This window comes from Salvelinus namaycush, chromosome 4, assembly GCF_016432855.1.
Source record: "Salvelinus namaycush isolate Seneca chromosome 4, SaNama_1.0, whole genome shotgun sequence".
NCBI lineage: Eukaryota > Metazoa > Chordata > Actinopteri > Salmoniformes > Salmonidae > Salvelinus > Salvelinus namaycush.
In genome coordinates this window covers 12,693,300-12,711,252 of record NC_052310.1, presented here as the reverse complement: position 1 = coordinate 12,711,252, position 17,953 = coordinate 12,693,300, and the positions used below count along the sequence as shown (strand labels likewise).

Here is a 17,953-nt window from a genome sequence, read left to right as displayed (position 1 = left end):
CACGCACGCACGCACGCACGCACGCACGCACGCACGCACGCACGCACACACACACACACACACACACACACACACACACACACACACACACACACACACACTTCCTCCAGTCTTCAGTCTTCTGGGACTAGTTCATTGGAACTAAGCCTGGGACTGGTTCACACACACAGAGGAACATTTTCCTCCTTGACACCCAAACAGCTCTAACCCTCAACTGGGTGATTACTCTTTTGGTAATAGTAGGGAGAAGCAGCCATATAAAACATAATGTTGACCCCTAGTTATTAGAACAAACTGGACCAAAGATGAAAAACTGTTCATTCAATCTAAATCATACCAAAAAAACGACCCTATTATCACAGATACACATTCTCACAATTCATCATGTTTGTTGCTGAGGTGTCCTATTTCAACGATCTGACCTAGCTCAAATTAAACCTAGCCGGCACCAAGAATGATATGAAAAAGTATTTTCATGCAGGGATTTGTCAGCCATAAATTAATCCAGTCTGTGTGAGCAGATGAATGACAATCTGTGAAAGACTGATGTTATTTGTCTTGACCATTCAGAGCCACTGTTAAAATCTCTCCATCACATTCCTGTTCTCTGGTATCATCTCAGAGAGAAAGCGAGAGAGAGAGAGAGAGAGAGAGGGGGAGAGAGATAGTGAGGGCGAGAGAGAGAGAGAGAGAACAAGAGTGAAAGAGAGATAGGGAAGGAGGGAGTGAAAAAGAGAGAGAAAAGGGAGGTTGAGGTAAACAGAAGCACCAGTGCATTCAGAGACTGCTGAAGAAGAGAGGCTTGGAGAGAGGTAACAGGGCTTACCGGGACGTCGATCTTGATGAGGGCGATGTCGGCCTTCTCGTCCACGTCTTTGATCTTGGCGTCGAAGGTAGCGCCACTCTTCAGCTCCACCTTCACCCGGTGCTTATTGGCCACCACGTGGGCGTTGGTCACGATCAGGCCGTCCTCTGACACTACAAAGCCAGAACCACTGGCCACCGCCACCTCCCGCTTAGAGAATACCATCCTGGGAAGAGGACAGAGACAGGAGACAGAGGACAGAGACAGGAGACAGAGGGTGAGACAGGGAGGCAGAGGGTGAGACAGAAAGACAGGGTGACAAAGGTGCGAGACAGAGAGACAGGGTGAAAGATAGCGAGACAGGGAAACGGGGAAACATCCTTCATTGGTTTTCACCTAAAACTGTTCCACCTAAGACTGTTTGAAGTGCCTGCAACCAAGCTCTGTGATGTCCTGTAGTAGAAGAATTTCAGAAAATCGGCCAAAGCATATGTTCTGCAATATCTGTAAATCCACGTCCATGAGCAGAAGACCAGATGGTACTGCAAAACATACTGTATACCATTTAGCTCAAAGCCCCTCTTAAAGATCCCTTGAATGAATAACCTGATGATGTGTTTATCAACAGTAGGGCGGGAGATTGTTTGTGTCCTCATAGCAACAGCAGGATCAACTTTGTAAACAATTTATACAAGGTCCTGAGTCAGGCAGACAACTATGTACACAGCTGTGACAGGCAGGAGATCTGGTGGGAGATCTACAGTGTTTAATATAGGTCTATAACGTTACTTGTCTAACACTCCATCCACTCCTATATACCTTAGAGTGAAATTGGTCACTTTCTTTAACTTTTACTGGGAAAAACCGCATGAGATACAGTACCTGTTCTACTGTGGTCAGTGTGAGTGTGTGTGTGTGTGTGTGTGTGTGTGTGTGTGTGTGTGTGTGTGTGTGTGTGTGTGTGTGTGTGTGTGTGTGTGTGTGTGTGTGTGTGTGTGTGCTTGGTCTGTCAAACCTGGCCATCCCACAAACAAAAATACAGTTTACTATAGAATACTACAGCACTTACTATAGAATTCTGTAGTAAACTGTAGTATACTGTAGAATAGTATACTACACACTGTTGTATCCCTCGATCATGTGTAGTACGTAATATAGCATTTGGTAGTATACTGTAGAGTACTATAGTAAATACTACAGTAGTATCCACAATAAAAAACACTGTAGTGAATACTACAGAAAAGTCAACAAAAACACTACAGTCGACAAAAACACAACCCTAATTTGTGCCATAAGTGTGAAACCTTTATGCCAAGTATACACCATATATTGTGTTCCCTAAAGGATATAGAAAAGAGCAGAAGCTCTGACCTCTCCGTTCAGAACCCAGTCCTACCTACAGGTTATGGCACATTAGCTCTTTTAGTACTTCTCCAGTAGGAGAAAGACCACACCTCTATGTCAAAGATAATAAAACAAAACCACTTTAGCAAACAGTACAGTAATGTCCCCAAAAAGACTACAGTAAACACTACAGTAAACAACTGTCCGCAAAAACACTACAGTAAATACTACAGTATACCGTACTACAGTCCACAAAAACACTACAGTAAACAACTGTCCACAAAAACACTACAGTAAATACTACAGTATACCGTACTACAGTCCGCAAAAACACTACAGTAAATACTACAGTATACCGTACTACAGTCCTCAAAAACACTACAGTAAATACTACAGTATACCATACTACAGTCCGCAAAAACACTACAGTAAATACTACAGTATACCATACTACAGTCCGCAAAAACACTACAGTAAATACTACAGTATACCGTACTACAGTCCACAAAAACACTACAGTAAATACTACAGTATACCATACTACAGTCCGCAAAAACACTACAGTAAATACTACAGTATACCATACTACAGTCCGCAAAAACACTACAGTAAATACTACAGTATACCATACTACAGTCTGCAAAAACATGACAGTAAAACTACAGTATATACTGCTCTTTTTTTACTACAGTATGTATACTATAGTAAACTGGAAATACTACAGTATACTACAGTAAATATTACAGTATACACTGTAGTATTTTTTCATGTTCGATATTTCTGTGTGTTGGTTTGTGTGTGTGTGTGTGTGTTGTTTTGTGTGTGTGTGCGTGTGTGTGAATGTGATGCAGAGAAGAGAGGTTCTTACTTGCGGTAGAGTTCAATATGAACCACAGCAGGAGCAATCTTCTCAACCACGTCAGCAATAAAGTTGTATCTGTGGCGCAGACTGTCTGGATTCTCCTGGCCTGGGAAACATCAAATACATACAGGGTTATTGTCACGTTCCTGACCTGTTTTCTCTTGTTTTTGTATGTGTTTAGTTGGTCAGGGCGTGAGTTGGGGTGGGCATTCTATGTTATGTGTTTCTATGTTTAGGTTCATTGTCATTTAGCCTGATATGGTTCTCAATCAGGGACAGGTGTTTTACGTTTCCTCTGATTGAGAACCATATTAAGGTAGGTTGTTCACACTGTTTGTTTGTGGGTGGTTGTCTTCCGTGTTTGTGTCTGTGCACCACACGGGACTGTTTCGTTTGTTCGTTCGTTTGTGTAGTCTGTACCTGTTCATGCGTTCTTCGTGTATATGTAAGTTCTCTAGTTCAGGTCTGTCTACGTTCGTTTATTTGTTTTTGTAGTTTGTTGAAGTATTTTCGTGTTTCGTCTTTACTTTAATAAATATCATCATGTCGTATAACAACGCTGCGCTTTGGTCCAATCCCTACTCCTCCTCTTCTTCCGAAGAGGAGGAGGACAACCGTTACAGAACCACCCACCTCACAAGGATCAAGCAGCGTGAGAGGAACCAGCAGCAGCGGCCAAAAAACCAGGACTCGTGGACTTGGGAGGAAATATTTAACGGAGAAGGACCCTGGGCTAAGGTGGGAGAGAATCGCCGCTCTCGGGAGGCGATGGAGTCAGCGAAAGACCAGGATCGGTGGTATGAGGAGACAGGTAGGAGACGTGGCTGGAAACCCGAAAGTAAACCCCAAAAATTTCTTGGGGGGGGGGGCTAAAAGGGAGAGTGGCGAAGTCAGGTAGGAGACCTGCGCCTACTCCCTGTACTTACCGTGGAGAGCGAGAGTACGGGCAGACACCGTGTTACGCAGTAGAGCGCATGGTGTCTCCTGTACGTGTGCATAGCCCGGTGCGGTACATACCAGCTCCTCGTATCGGCCGGGCCAGATTGAGCATTGAGCCAAGTGCCATGAAGCCGGCTCTACATATCTGGCCACCAGTGCGTCTCCTCGGGCCGGCTTACATGGCACCAGCCTTACGCATGGTGTCCCCGGTTCGCCTACATAGCCCGGTGCGGGTTATTCCACCTCCCCGCACTGGTCGGGCGACGAGGAGCATACAACCAGGTAAGGTTGGGCAGGCTCAGTGCTCAAGGGAGCCAGTACGCCTGCACGGTCCGATATTTCCGGCGCCACCTCCCCGCTCCAGGCCAGTACCACCAGTGCCTACACCACGCACCAGGCTTCCAGTCCGTCTCCAGAGCCCTGTTCCTCCTCCACGCACTCTTCCTGTGGTGCGTGTCTCCAGCCCAGTGCCTCCAGTTCCGGCACCACGCATCAAGCCTCCTGTGCGTCTCCAGAGCCCTGTACGCACTGTTCCTTCTCCCCGTACTCGCCCTGATGTGCGTGCCCTCAGCCCGGTACCACCAGTGCCGGTACCACGCACCAGGCCTATAGTACGCCTTGAGAGTCCAGTGTGCCCTGTTGTTGTTCCCCGGACTAGCCTGAAGGTGCGTGTCTTTAGCCCGGTACCTCCAGTTCCGGCACCACGCACCAGGCCTACAGTGCGTCTCAGCCGGCCAGAGTCTGCCGTCTGCCCAGCGGCGCCTGAACTGCCCAGCGGCGCCTGAACTGCCCGTCTGCCCAACGGCGCCTGAACTGCCCGCCTGCCCAACGCCGTCTGAACTGTCCGTCTGCCAAGCGCCGCATGAACTGCCCGTCTGTACTGAGCCTTCAAAGCCGCCCGTCTGTACTGAGCCTGCAAAGCCGCCCGTCTGCCATGAGCCTTCAGAGCCGTCCGCCAGACAGGAGCCGCTAGAGCCTTCCGCCAGACAGGAGCCGCCAGAGCCTTCCGCCAGACAGGAGCAGCCAAAGCCTTCCGCCAGACAGGATCAGCCAGAGCCTTCCGCCAGACAGGATCAGCCAGAGCCTTCCGCCAGACAGGATCAGCCAGAGCCTTCCGCCAGACAGGATCAGCCAGAGCCTTCCGCCAGACAGGACCAGCCAGAGCCGTCAGCGAGCCATGACCAGCCAGAGCCGTCAGCGAGTCCGGAGCTGCCGTCCCTCAGTCCGGAGCTGCCGTCCCTCAGTCCGGAGCTGCCGTCCCTCAGTCCGGAGCAGTCGTCCCTCAGTCCGGAGCTGCCCCTTATCCCGGTGCTGCCCCTTATCCCGGTGAAGCCCCTTAATTTAGGTGGGTTTATTTGGAGGGTGGTCATTGAGAGGGGGATACGGAAGCAGGGAGTGACTATGGTGGTGTGGGGACAGCGTCCGGAGCCGGAGCCGCCACCGTGGACAGATGCCCACCCAGACCCTCCCCTAGACTTTTGGTGGTGCGTCCGGAGTTCGCACCTTGAGGGGGGGGTTATGTCACGTTCCTGACCTGTTTTCTCTTGTTTTTGTATGTGTTTAGTTGGTCAGGGCGTGAGTTGGGGTGGGCATTCTATGTTATGTGTTTCTATGTTTAGGTTCATTGTCATTTAGCCTGATATGGTTCTCAATCAGGGACAGGTGTTTTACGTTTCCTCTGATTGAGAACCATATTAAGGTAGGTTGTTCACACTGTTTGTTTGTGGGTGGTTGTCTTCCGTGTTTGTGTCTGTGCACCACACGGGACTGTTTAGTTTGTTCGTTCGTTGTGTAGTCTGTACCTGTTCATGCGTTCTTCGTGTATATGTAAGTTCTCTAGTTCAGGTCTGTCTACGTTCGTTTATTTGTTTTTGTAGTTTGTTGAAGTATTTTCGTGTTTCGTCTTTACTTTAATAAATATCATCATGTCGTATAACAACGCTGCGCTTTGGTCCAATCCCTACTCCTCCTCTTCTTCCGAAGAGGAGGAGGACAACCGTTACAGTTATATATTTGCCACAAGCCCCGAAATATTTCCAAATACTTCTGGGTAGGAAAAGGATTATTTTGGCTTGGACTGGAACAGTGGGCATATCTATCTGTATAAAATGTTTGCTCAAAGTCTAAGCACTATACTGTGCATGTACATATATATATTACACTCTGTAAAGTCCCAAACTCCCAGGGGTACGCGCAATGCAATCCATTTATATTTTCCAACTGGGCTATACATTTGGGTGAGTTTTTTTCTCTCGCCTGAGCAGCCTTGTTTCATTGCCAAAAATAAAATTAAACCATCTAGTGTTCAGCAAAATAACAACACAATGTCAAATATAGGTAGCCTAGTCAAATAATTAACATCCAATCATATTAACTGTTACTTTCTCGCGGGAATTCCATTAACGGACCGTATGTAGCTAAACGTAGCTGCTGCTCATGTTGGTATCTGTACTGATGTCGCAAAAGCCATGACAGGGAGACATAGTGGAGTGGTAACGCGCGTGCAAGCAGTTGCTCCCGACGCCACTTGGGTACACTACAGCATCCACGGAGAGGCTCTTGCTGCCAAGGGAATGCCTGGCAGCTTGAAAGACGTTTTGGACACTACAGTGAAAATGGTTAACTTTGTTAAAGCAAGGCCCCTGAACTCTTGTGTATTTTCCGCACTATGCAATGATATGGGCAGCGACCATGTAACGCTTTTACAACATACAGAAGTACGCTGGTTATCAAGGGGTAATGTATTGACATGTTTTTTTAAATTGAGAGACAAGCTTAAAGTTTTCTTTACTGACCATCATTTTCACTTGATGACAAATTTCTCACACAACTGGCCTATCTGGGTGATGTTTTTTTCTTGCCTGAATGATCTGAATCTAGGATTACAGGGACTCTCCGCAACTATATTCAATGTGCGGGACAAAATTGAGGCTATGATTAAGAAGTTGGAGCTCTTCTCTGTCTGCATTAACAAGGAGAACACACAGGTCTTTCCATAATTGTATGATTTTTTGTGTGCAAATGAACTCAAGCTTACGGACAATGTCAAATGTGATATAGAGAAGCACCTGAGTGAGTTGGGTGCACAATTATGCAGGTACTTTCCTGAAACGGACGACACAAACAACTGGATTCGTTATCCCTTTCATGCCCTGCCTCCAGTCCACTTACCGATATCTGAACAAGAGAGCCTCATCCAAATTGCAACAAGCGGTTCTGTGAAAATTGAATTTAATCAGAAGCCACTGCCAGGTTTCTGGATTAGGCTGCGCTCAGAGTATCCTGCCTTGGCAAATCACGCTGTTAAGACTGATGCCCTTTGCAACCACATACAGTGGGGAGAACAAGTATTTGATACACTGCCGATTTTGCAGGTTTTCCTACTTACAAAGCATGTAGAGGTCTGTAATTTTTCATCATAGGTACACTTCAACTGTGAGAGACAGAATCTAAAACAAAAATCCGGAAAACCACATTGTATGATTTTTAAGTAATTCATTTGCATTTTATTGCATGACATAAGTATTTGATCACCTACCAACCAGTAAGAATTCCGGCTCTCACAGACCTGTTAGTTTTTCTTTAAGAAGCCCTCCTGTTCTCCACTCATTACCTGTATTAACTGCACCTGTTTGAACTCGTTACCTGTATAAAAGACACCTGTCCACACACTCAATCAAACAGACTCCAACCTCTCCACAATGGCCAAGACCAGAGAGCTGTGTAAGGATATCAGGGATAAAATTGTAGACCTGCACAAGGCTGGGATGGGCTACAGGACAATAGGCAAGCAGCTTGGTGAGAAGGCAACAACTGTTGGCGCAATTATTAGAAAATGGAAGAAGTTCAAGATGACGGTCAATCACCCTCGGTCTGGGGCTCCATGCAAGATCTCACCTGGGGCATCAATGATCATGAGGAAGGTGAGGGATCAGCCCAGAACTACACGGCAGGACCTGGTCAATGACCTGAAGAGAGCTGGGACCACAGTCTCAAAGAAAACCATTAGTAACACACTACGCCGTCATGGATTAAAATCCTGCAGCGCACGCAAGGTCCCCCTGCTCAAGCCAGCGCATGGCCAGGCCCGTCTGAAGTTTGCCAATGACCATCTGGATGATCCAGAGGAGGAATGGGAGGAGGTCATGTGGTCTGATGAGACAAAAATAGAGGTTTTTGGTCTAAACTCCACTTGCCGTGTTTGGAGGAAGAAGAAGGATGAGTACAACCCCAAGAACACCATCCCAACCGTGAAGCATGGAGGTGGAAACATCATTTTTTGGGGATGCTTTTCTGCAAAGGGGACAGGACGACTGCACCGTATTGAGGGGAGGATGGATGAGGCCATGTATCGCGAGATCTTGGCCAACAACCTCCTTCCCTCAGTAAGAGCATTGAAGATGGGTTGTGGCTGGGTCTTCCAGCATGACAACGACCCGAAACACACAGCCAGGGCAACTAAGGAGTGGCTCTGTAAGAAGCATCTCAAGTTCCTGGAGTGGCCTAGCCAGTCTCCAGACCTGAACCCAATAGAAAATCTTTGGAGGGAGCTGAAAGTCTGCATTGCCCAGCGACAGCCCCGAAACCTGAAGGATCTGGAGAAGGTCTGTATGGAGGAGTGGGCCAAAATCCCTGCTGCAGTGTGTGCAAACCTGGTCAAGAACTACAGGAAACGTATGATCTCTGTAATTGCAAACAAAGGTTTCTGTACCAAATATTAAGTTCTGCTTTTCTGATGTATCAAATACTTATGTCATGCAATAAAATGCAAATTATTTACTTAAAAATCATACAATGTGATTTTCTGGATTTTTGTTTTAGATTCCGTCTCTCACAGTTGAAGTGTACCTATGATAGAAATTACAGACCTCTACATGCTTTGTAAGTAGGAAAACCTGCAAAATCGGCAGTGTATCAAATACTTCTTCTCCCCACTGTACCTATGTGAGAGTGGATTCTCGGCCCTCACTAGCAGGAAAATTAAATACAGGCACATTGTGTGTGGAAAATTATTCAAGACTGAGACTCTCTCCAACACAACCCAACATTGCAGAGTTATGTGCATCCTTTCAAGCACACCCTTCTCATTAACCTGTGGTGAGTTATTGTCACGTTCCTGACCTTATTTTCCTTTGTTTAACTTTGTTTAGTTGGTCAGGACGTGAGCTGGGTGGGTAGTCTATGTTATGTGTTTCTATGTTGGGTTAAATGTGTTGCCTGATATGGTTCTCAATTAGGGGCAGGTGTTTGACGTTTCCTCTGATTGAGAACCATATTAAGGTAGGCTGTTCTCACTGTTTGTTTGTGGGTGATTGTCTTCCGTGTTAGTGTTTGTTACCACACGGGACTGTATCGTTTGTGCTAGTCTGTACCTGTTCGTGCGTTCTTCGTGTTTATGTAGTTCTTATGTTCAGGTCGGTCTACGTCGTTTTTTGTTTTGTAATTTTCCAAGTGTTTTTTTCGTGTTCGTCTTCATTTAATAAATCATTATGTCTACATACCTCGCTGCGTGTTGGTCCGATCCATGCTCCTCCTCGTCTGAGGAGGAGAACGAATATGACAGCCGATACAGTTATTCACCGTTTTCAATGAACAAAAGGTTTTATATGTAAGATGGTTAAATAAAGTTAAAATTATTGATTATTATTATATTATTACTTGTGCCCTGGTTCTATAAGAGCTCTTTGTCACTTCCCACAAGCCGGGTTATGACAAAAACTCACACTCATTCTTATGTTTAATAAATGTATCATATAGTGTGTGTGTGGCAGACTTACAATGATGGAAAAAAACAACATTTGAGAGTGCACTGACCCTGGTGCTAGAGGGGGTACGCTGCTGGAGGTTGAATGTTTGAAGGGGTACGGGACTATAAAAAGTTTGGGAACCACTGCTCTACACTATACTCTTATAAAGGAGCTTTAAAGAGCGCAGGGGACCTCCTATCATCACTATACTGTATAAACATAAGCATATTCTCTATTGATAACATCCAGATCGGTAGTGCGAGGGACAGAACTCAGCTGAATCTAAAAAAGGGAAATTGGAACATCTGCTTTGAGGCTCCGTATTGTACTGCATGGTCAGTCCAGCTGAAGATCTTCTGATCTCCTCACTGAGCTTATGAAACTCAGGAAGTGACTCAAATCTGAAGTTTTATAACCATAACACTTGATCTTTACCTTGCGCAACCTTTGGTTATGGAACAGCTGCAGTGCGTGCAAAACATGTGCAATTACGCCTTCACCTCCTCCCTTTGGGTCTGTGTCGGTCCAGTCAAAGAATATCCCTAGGCCTATCCTCCATCTCCTCCCTCTATAAATAGCATCTTTCCAACCCACCTCGCAAACTGACAAAAGAGTTCTCATAGGTTGTGTGGTTTGGTCTCACACAACCTATGATAGGCAAAACAATAACTGGTGTTTCCCCCTTTTATCTTACATTCCAACAATAATGCACTGCAGATGGGCTGCTGAACTGGGCTGAGCACTCCCAATCACCCCAACCACAACATCATGGACATTCACAATGAGACCCGTGGAGGCTCCTCAGAGGAGGAAGGGAAGGACTATCCTCCTCAGTGAATTTCATACAAATAAAAATTGTAAAACATTTAAAAAGTTATCATTTTTAGATAAAACTATACTAAATATATTCATGTCATCAAATAATTGATTAAGACACACAATTTTGCAAAGGTCTACAGTAGTCTCAACAACACTCTGTAGGGTAGCACCATGGTGTAGCCGGAGGCCAGCTAGCTTCCTTCCTCCTCTGGGTACATTGACTTCAATACAAAACCTAGGAGGCTCATGGTTCTCACCCCCTTCCATAGACTTACACAATAATTATGAGAACTTCCAGGGGACGTCCTCCAATCTATCAGAGCTCTTGCAGCATGAACTGCAATGTTGTCCACCCAATCAAAGGATCAGAGAATTAATCTAGTACTGAAAGCATACACTACAGCTAGCTAGCACTGCAGTACATACAATGTGGTGAGTAGTTGATTCAAAGAGAAAGAAAGACAGTAGTTGAACAGTTTTGACGAAGTTAATTACTTCCAAAATGAAAGAGAAGCAAGAGAGAAATAGAGAGTGAGAGAGATTGTCATATTTTTTAAACTTTCATATTCACTTACTTAGCTAGAAAATGCAGCTAGCTAGTGTAGCCTAGTGAAACACCCTTCTCAAACAGAGGGATGCTATGTTAACTAGCTGGCTATGACTTTCCAACACAACACTGGAACTCTTCCAAGTCAAGGTAAGCTTTTGGTTTGACAAATGTATCGTCCCTGGGGCCCGCCAGGGTAACTGCTTACTGACTGTTCACTAACGTTACTGCATGATTGTAGCAGAGTTACTAACGCGTTAGTTCTATTAGCTATGCTGACTATGATGTTACTTTAGCTAATATGGTGACAACGATGTAGGCTGTGTGTAGCGGTTATGATATGGTTTTGCTTGGAAAGGTTTTTTCGCCTGGTCACATACAGCTGATGTATGTGCCTCGGCTTATGGTAGAGAAATTAACATTATATTCTCTGGCAAAAGATCTGGTGGACATTCCTGCAGTCAGCATGCCAATTGCACGCTCCCTCAAAACTTGAGACATCTGTGGCATTGTGTTGTGTGACAATTTTAGAGTGGCCTTTTATTGTGCCCAGCACAAGGTTGCACCTGTGTAATGATCATGCTGTTAAATCAGCTTCTTGATACGCCACACCTGTCAGGTGGACGGATTATCTTGGCGAAGAAGAAATGCTCACTAACAGGGATGTAAACAAATTTGTACAAATAATTGTTGCTAAATAAGCTTTTTGTGTGTATGGAAAATGTCTGGGATATTTTATTTCACCTTATGAAACATGGGACCAACACTTTACATGTTGCATTTATATTTTTGTTCAGTATAGATTGGCATATTAGATTCTGGCAACATCAATTCAACAGGTTATGACAGCCTAGTCTGTGTTTGTTTCATTAATATTATCTAAGGCTATAAGGACTTTCACAGACCTCAAACCACCCAGAGAAGTGGCATAGCAGTCTATATATTTCCAGATCCAGCCTCCACCATCATGACTAGTCAACTTCTATGTAATAATTCTTTCATCATGTTGCCGAAAAGAGTAAGAGAGAGGAGAGAGTTCACTCGACCTGACCTGCATACAGAGACATGCACTCAGGCACGCCATGTAAAATGTCTTTCAATCAAATCACATACAAATACTTCTGCTTTGATAAAAGGTCAAAAGATCAGTTATAAATTGAGGACTCTCTATCTTTCTTAATCACTATCAGTCACACCATCTATTTTGTGCACTGAAAGCCTATAGCATGATTGAACAGATACAGGCACACACAGGCACACACACATGCACGCACAAATACACACACACACAAACAAACACACACCCCAATTGAAATTGTATCACGTGGAGCAAGAAAATAATAGCCCTCTAACCTTACAGATGTGGGTTTCTCTGCCAAGTGGATCTCCTGATTATGGGGCATGCCATGGCCTGTCTGTCTATTCTTACCCACTGATGGTTTCCTGATGAGTCCATCAGCTATATGACAAGGGGTGCTTGGCTTGACTGTCTGTCAGGCTGCTTTGGCCCCTCTCACAATCTGAAGTGAGTACATAGAGAGAGAGACACAGAGGCTGGCAGGAAGTGTTATGTCTTAATACTGTAAACATGGTCAAAGACAACTGTGGAATAGATCTTCCTCGATAGGTTCTTCTTTATTTGACTACAGCAACAGTTTTGCATGATTGAGGGGTTTCTTGCAGAATCTGTGAGTCCATTTAAATACCTGAGGATTTAGACCAGGCTATCACGTTTCAGAATAGACCACAACCTCTGGTGGGCTAGTGCCCTGGTCATAGCAACAATGTCTGTCAACCACCCAGCCCTCCCCACTCATGTGACAAGAGTGTCCATGTTTGCCCATGGGTATTTTAATCAAGCATCCGCTGTTATTCCCATGGTGCTGTTGACATCAGTTACTTAGGAGTTCTTCCATGCTACCCCCTCTCCCGCTATTGAAGGCACTGGGTGGCAATGGGTTGCAGGCTGGACCCTCTGACTACCACACACGCGCACCCACACCCACACCCACACCCACACCCCCCCACACACACACACACACACACACACATTGACTCTGTCTCATCCAATATGATGTTGGACGTCTTGACGTTGCCAAAGCTCAACCCCAGACTTCAAGTGAGTTTATGTGAGTGTGCTTGTGCACCTTGGCTGCCATGCTCACCACTAAACTAATGTTTAACCTGCTGTGAGCTCCTTACATTTGAAAGGGTATGGAAAAAACAAGCTTCGAAGCAATGTTTGCACTTGTCTGAGCGATGGTCAAATCCAATCATGTAAACAACAGGTGTAGACTAACTGTAAATGCCTACTTACAGGCATTTCAACAATACAGAGAGAAAATCTTTAAAATAATAGAATGATAATAACACAAGGAATGAGTAATGATAACTTGGCTATATACACAAGGATACCAGTACCGAGTCTATGTGCAGGGGCACGAGGTAATTGAGGTAGATAACTACATACAGGTATGAATAAAGTGACTAGGCAACAAGATAGATAATAAGCAGTAGCAGCAGCGTATGTGATGAGTCAGAATAGTTAGTGCAAAGGGAGGGGTCAATGCAGATAGTCCGGGCAGCCATTTGATTAATTGTTCAGCAGTCTTATGGCTTGGGGGTAGAAGCTGTTAAGGAGCCTTTTGGACCTAGACGGTGCTCTGGTATAGAGGTCCTGGATGGCAGGAAGCTTGGCCCCAATGATGTACTTGGCCGTATGGACTACCCTCCGTATCGCCCTGTGGTCGGATGCCAATCAGTTGCCATACCAGGCGGTGATGCAGCCAGTCGAGATGCACTCAATTGTGCAGCAGTATAACTTTTTGAGGATCTGAGGGACAACGGCAAATCTTTTCAGCCTCCTGAGGGGAAAGAGGCGTTGGTGTGTGTGGAGCATGTTAGTTCCTTAGTGACACCGAGGAACACCGAGCCCTGTTGATATGGATGGGGGCATGCTCGGTCCTCCATTTCCTGTACTCCACGATCAGTTGCTTTGTCTTGCTAACGTTGAGGAAGAAGTTGTTGTCCTGGCACCACACTGCCCAGTCTCAGGCCTTCTCCCTGTATGCTGTCTCATCGTAGTCGGTGATCAGGCCTACCACCATCGTGCAAATGGTGTTGGAGTTGTGCGCGGCCACACAAACGTGGGTGAACAGGGAATACAGGAGGGGACTAAGCACACACCCCTGAGGGGCCCCCGTGTTGTGGGTCAGTGTGGCGGATGTTTTCTTGTCTACCCTCACCACCTGGTGGCGGCCCGTCAGGAAGTCCAGGATCCAATTGCAGAGGAAGTTGTGTTCAGTCCCAGGGTCCTGAGCTTAGTGGTGAGCTTGGAGGGCACTCTGAACTGTTGAACTCTGAGCTGTAGTCAATGAACAGCATTCTCACATAAGTGTTCCTCTTATCCAGGTGGGAGAGGGCAGTGTGGAGTGCAATAGAGATTGCGTCAACTGTAGATCTGTTGGGGGGGTATGAGAATTGGAGTGGGTCCAGAGTGTCTGGGATGATGGTGTCGACATGAGCCATGACCAGGCTTTCAAAGCATTTCATGGCTACAGATGCAAGTGCTACGGGGTGATAGTCATTTAGACAGGTTACCTTGGCGTTCTTGGGCACAGGGAATATGGTGGTCTGCTTGAAACATGTAGGTGTTACAGACTAGGTCAGGGAGAGGTTGAAAATGTCAGTGAAAACACTTGCCCGCTGATCAACGCATGCTCTGAGTACACATCCTGGTAATCCATCTGGCCCTGTGGCCTTGCGAATGTTAACCTGTTCAAAGGTCTTATGTTAACCTGTTTAAAGGTCTTACTCACATCGGCTACAGAGAGCGAGATCACACAGTCGTCTGGAACAGCTTGTGCTCTGTCACTGTCTGTCACTGTCAGCTGTGGAGCAGTTCGTCACAGCACTCTCCATCATGTCACTCATACAGAGAGCTGAGCATCATCAAGAGCAAATAAATAAACAGGTATTAACATAGTATTAACTAACTTAGCTACCAATTAACTAAACATGTCTCAAATTTGATTTGAACCTCTCCAGCAACAAAACATCTTATTGTTAGAGATTCCATTCACACTTCTTTCCATTCAAAAGGTATTAAGACACCATTCCATTTACTTTCTACTGACAGAGTTTAGTTGATTTTATATCCATGCCTGTCAATCACACATATACAGTACATATGGAACAAGTCACCTCATGACGAAACGGGTCTACAAAACATGGCTCAACGACTGTAGAATTTGACCTAGATCTTGATCTGTTTAGAAGTTATACAATCGACTGACTTCATGAGCTACAGATGCTATGCTATCATAGGTGAGAGCAGCTCATGTAATGGCTTTATGACTGAGAGTTCTACCATATCTTTGGCTTGGCTGAAACTCCTGGAAACCTCACTCAGTGCTGAACGATCCTGTCCTCAGTTATTGAGTGAAACAGCTATTTTTAAGGTATCAAGGTAAGCCAGTCCTCTGATCTGAAGGTGCTAAACAGAGTCCCAAAATCTGGAAGGGAGTTTTGTGTTCAAAAGTTGGGAGAGGGGGGAGGAGGAGGAGGAGAAGAATGAGGGAGTGATGAGTGGGTAGCAGGAGTTGGATACTCAAAAGGGTTCTACCTGGAACCAAAAGGGGTTATTCAATGGGTTCTCCTATTGGAACAGCCGATGGAACCCTTTTTGGTTCTAGATAGCACCTTATTTCCAAGAGTGTACTGTAGCAGAAAGCTGGCTGGCACAGAATGACCCAGGTGTGAATGGTGTGTTCATAGCTGTGTGAGTGTGTGTGTTTTCAATGTGTACCTTGAGGCCAAGCATCACAACTATACACATCCCAGAAGCAGAAAGACCGTATTTATTTAACACTGCATACACCAAGTTCCCAAGAAAGCCTTGAAAGCCTTGCACGCAAAAACTAAAGTAGGGCAGTTGGTTGGGGTGGATGGGTAGGCGTGTAACGTAAACGTCTTGCATCCCAAGGGTTCCGTGTTCAAATCTCGTAAGGACAATTTTAGCTAATTAGCAACTTTGCAACTACTTACTACTTTGCAACAAACATGTTGGCTAACCCTTAACCTAATTCCTAACCTAGTTAACGTTAACCAATAGATAGATAACGTTAGCCACTTAGCCACCTAGATAACGTTAGCTACAACAAGTTAGAATTAGCAACATATCCTACATTTTGCAAATGTGTAACATATTGTAAGAATTGCAATTCGTAACATATCATACGACATGGATGATGGACGTCCACATATTAATACATACTATACGAAATGTAACATATCATACTAATTGGAGTGACCCAAATGTATGTTTACTATGTCCAGGTCGGCATGTGAAGCCCATACCGGTTGATTAGTCAAAATAACATGGACAGGGAAGAAAACCTAAACAGCCACGAAGGCACACCATTGAAATGTCAATCAAACTGCAAGTAAAATGTGTTATTAACCAACAAATTAAGATATTTGTTAAATATGGTATCCTTGTGATAAACATGTATGACACAAAATCTCTATCTGGTTTAACCGTAGGCTACTGGTAAATGTGTTGGGTGTGATTGTTATACATGTTGGGACATACTGGCTGTGCCACTGTGCTAGGCTACAGTAAAACCGATCCATTTGAACTCGGTAACATGTTATTTCGGGAGATGGGATGTTTTAATGAGCAAACAATTATGACATTTCAACGCAGACCAATTCAATGGATAATATTATTTCTATTTGGTCTACACCTTTTATACATTATGGGTTTACGCACAATATTGCACTTGCTGAGGCTTTTAAACAAGACAACCAGTAATTTGTTATACATTGTGTTGAATTCCAATACCTTTGCCACAGGTTCCTCTCTGTATGAAGATGATCGGTGGCTGCTGCAGCTTCAGAGCCCGATTACTCACTCTCTTCAGTTCGCAGATGTTTTGGTAGGACACCCCGTCACTGCCGCACACCGGGTCCGAACCTTTGCAGACGCACACACCGCTTTTGCCCCGACGCCTCACTGTGGCGGACACCCCAATTCCGTCCGTTATCGAGCATTCCATGCCCTCTCCGCACTCCGGGTCCCCTAATCTCCCTGTGCCGCCGCATGCCTCACCCTCTTCGGACGCACAGACCGGACAACAGTCGCATTGGTCAAGTATGTCGCCGGCCATGCAGTCCGCAGGGATCGGGGGACATAGAGATTTGTCACATTTATCTGGACAGCCGATGACATATCGCTTGGTTCTTGCCTCGCAAACTAAAGGAGCAAGGAGAAAAGTTGCGCAGATGACCGACCAAAACATTGTTAAATATTAAATTGAAAAAAAATGCAATGTTGTCAAAAAACGAATTTTCAAACGTTTCTACAAAAATGTTTTATCTGCATAAATAATAAACGTTGCATAAATGTGAAAATAAATGTCAGTTGCTTTTCACTAAACTGTGCTTCGTTAGTCTACTGCTGTCAGACAACAAAGCTGCTGTAACTCCCTCTGTGATGTTGCAGAGTTTATAAAGGCAACAACACGTTGTAGCAATATAAACAAGACAGGGGATGGGTGGGCTCTACTGACGTGCAGAGGGTTCAGTACATATGCCTCCTCCACCCGCCCTGTTACTGAGGCTATGTCAGAGCATCAGAATGTACCCTGAGTTCATTTCAAACTGATCATACATTGCTTCATTCAGTTGCTCAAAGAAAAAATGGAAATACACTTTTGCTCTTATAGTAGCATCGCCTACCCATTCATTTCCACTGCATATAACTGAGTTGTATAGATTTAAGTACTGCACTGGACTAGGCCTAATAATTGTTGTGGAAATTCAAAGATGCCCAAAGCAATTGCATGCTCTTTGATCATTGATTTTTCCTTTGCCAGACTATCAATGTT

General features: G+C 45.0%; 1 protein-coding gene across 1 annotated transcript in view; it reads right to left on the bottom strand.

Moving 5' to 3' along the window:
• The window catches only part of LOC120045445 (serine protease HTRA1B), a 41,721-nt gene extending 24,168 nt beyond the window's left edge, over positions 1-17,553 (bottom strand). The window contains exons 1-3 of the mRNA XM_038990329.1: positions 16,909-17,553; positions 3,018-3,117; positions 827-1,031 (exon numbers count right to left, since the gene is read on the bottom strand). Of these exons, the coding sequence (XP_038846257.1) occupies positions 827-1,031; positions 3,018-3,117; positions 16,909-17,365 (762 nt within the window). The 5' untranslated portion in view covers positions 17,366-17,553. The remainder of the gene's footprint in view (positions 1-826; positions 1,032-3,017; positions 3,118-16,908) is intronic.
• Between the last annotated feature and the right edge of the window lie 400 nt (positions 17,554-17,953).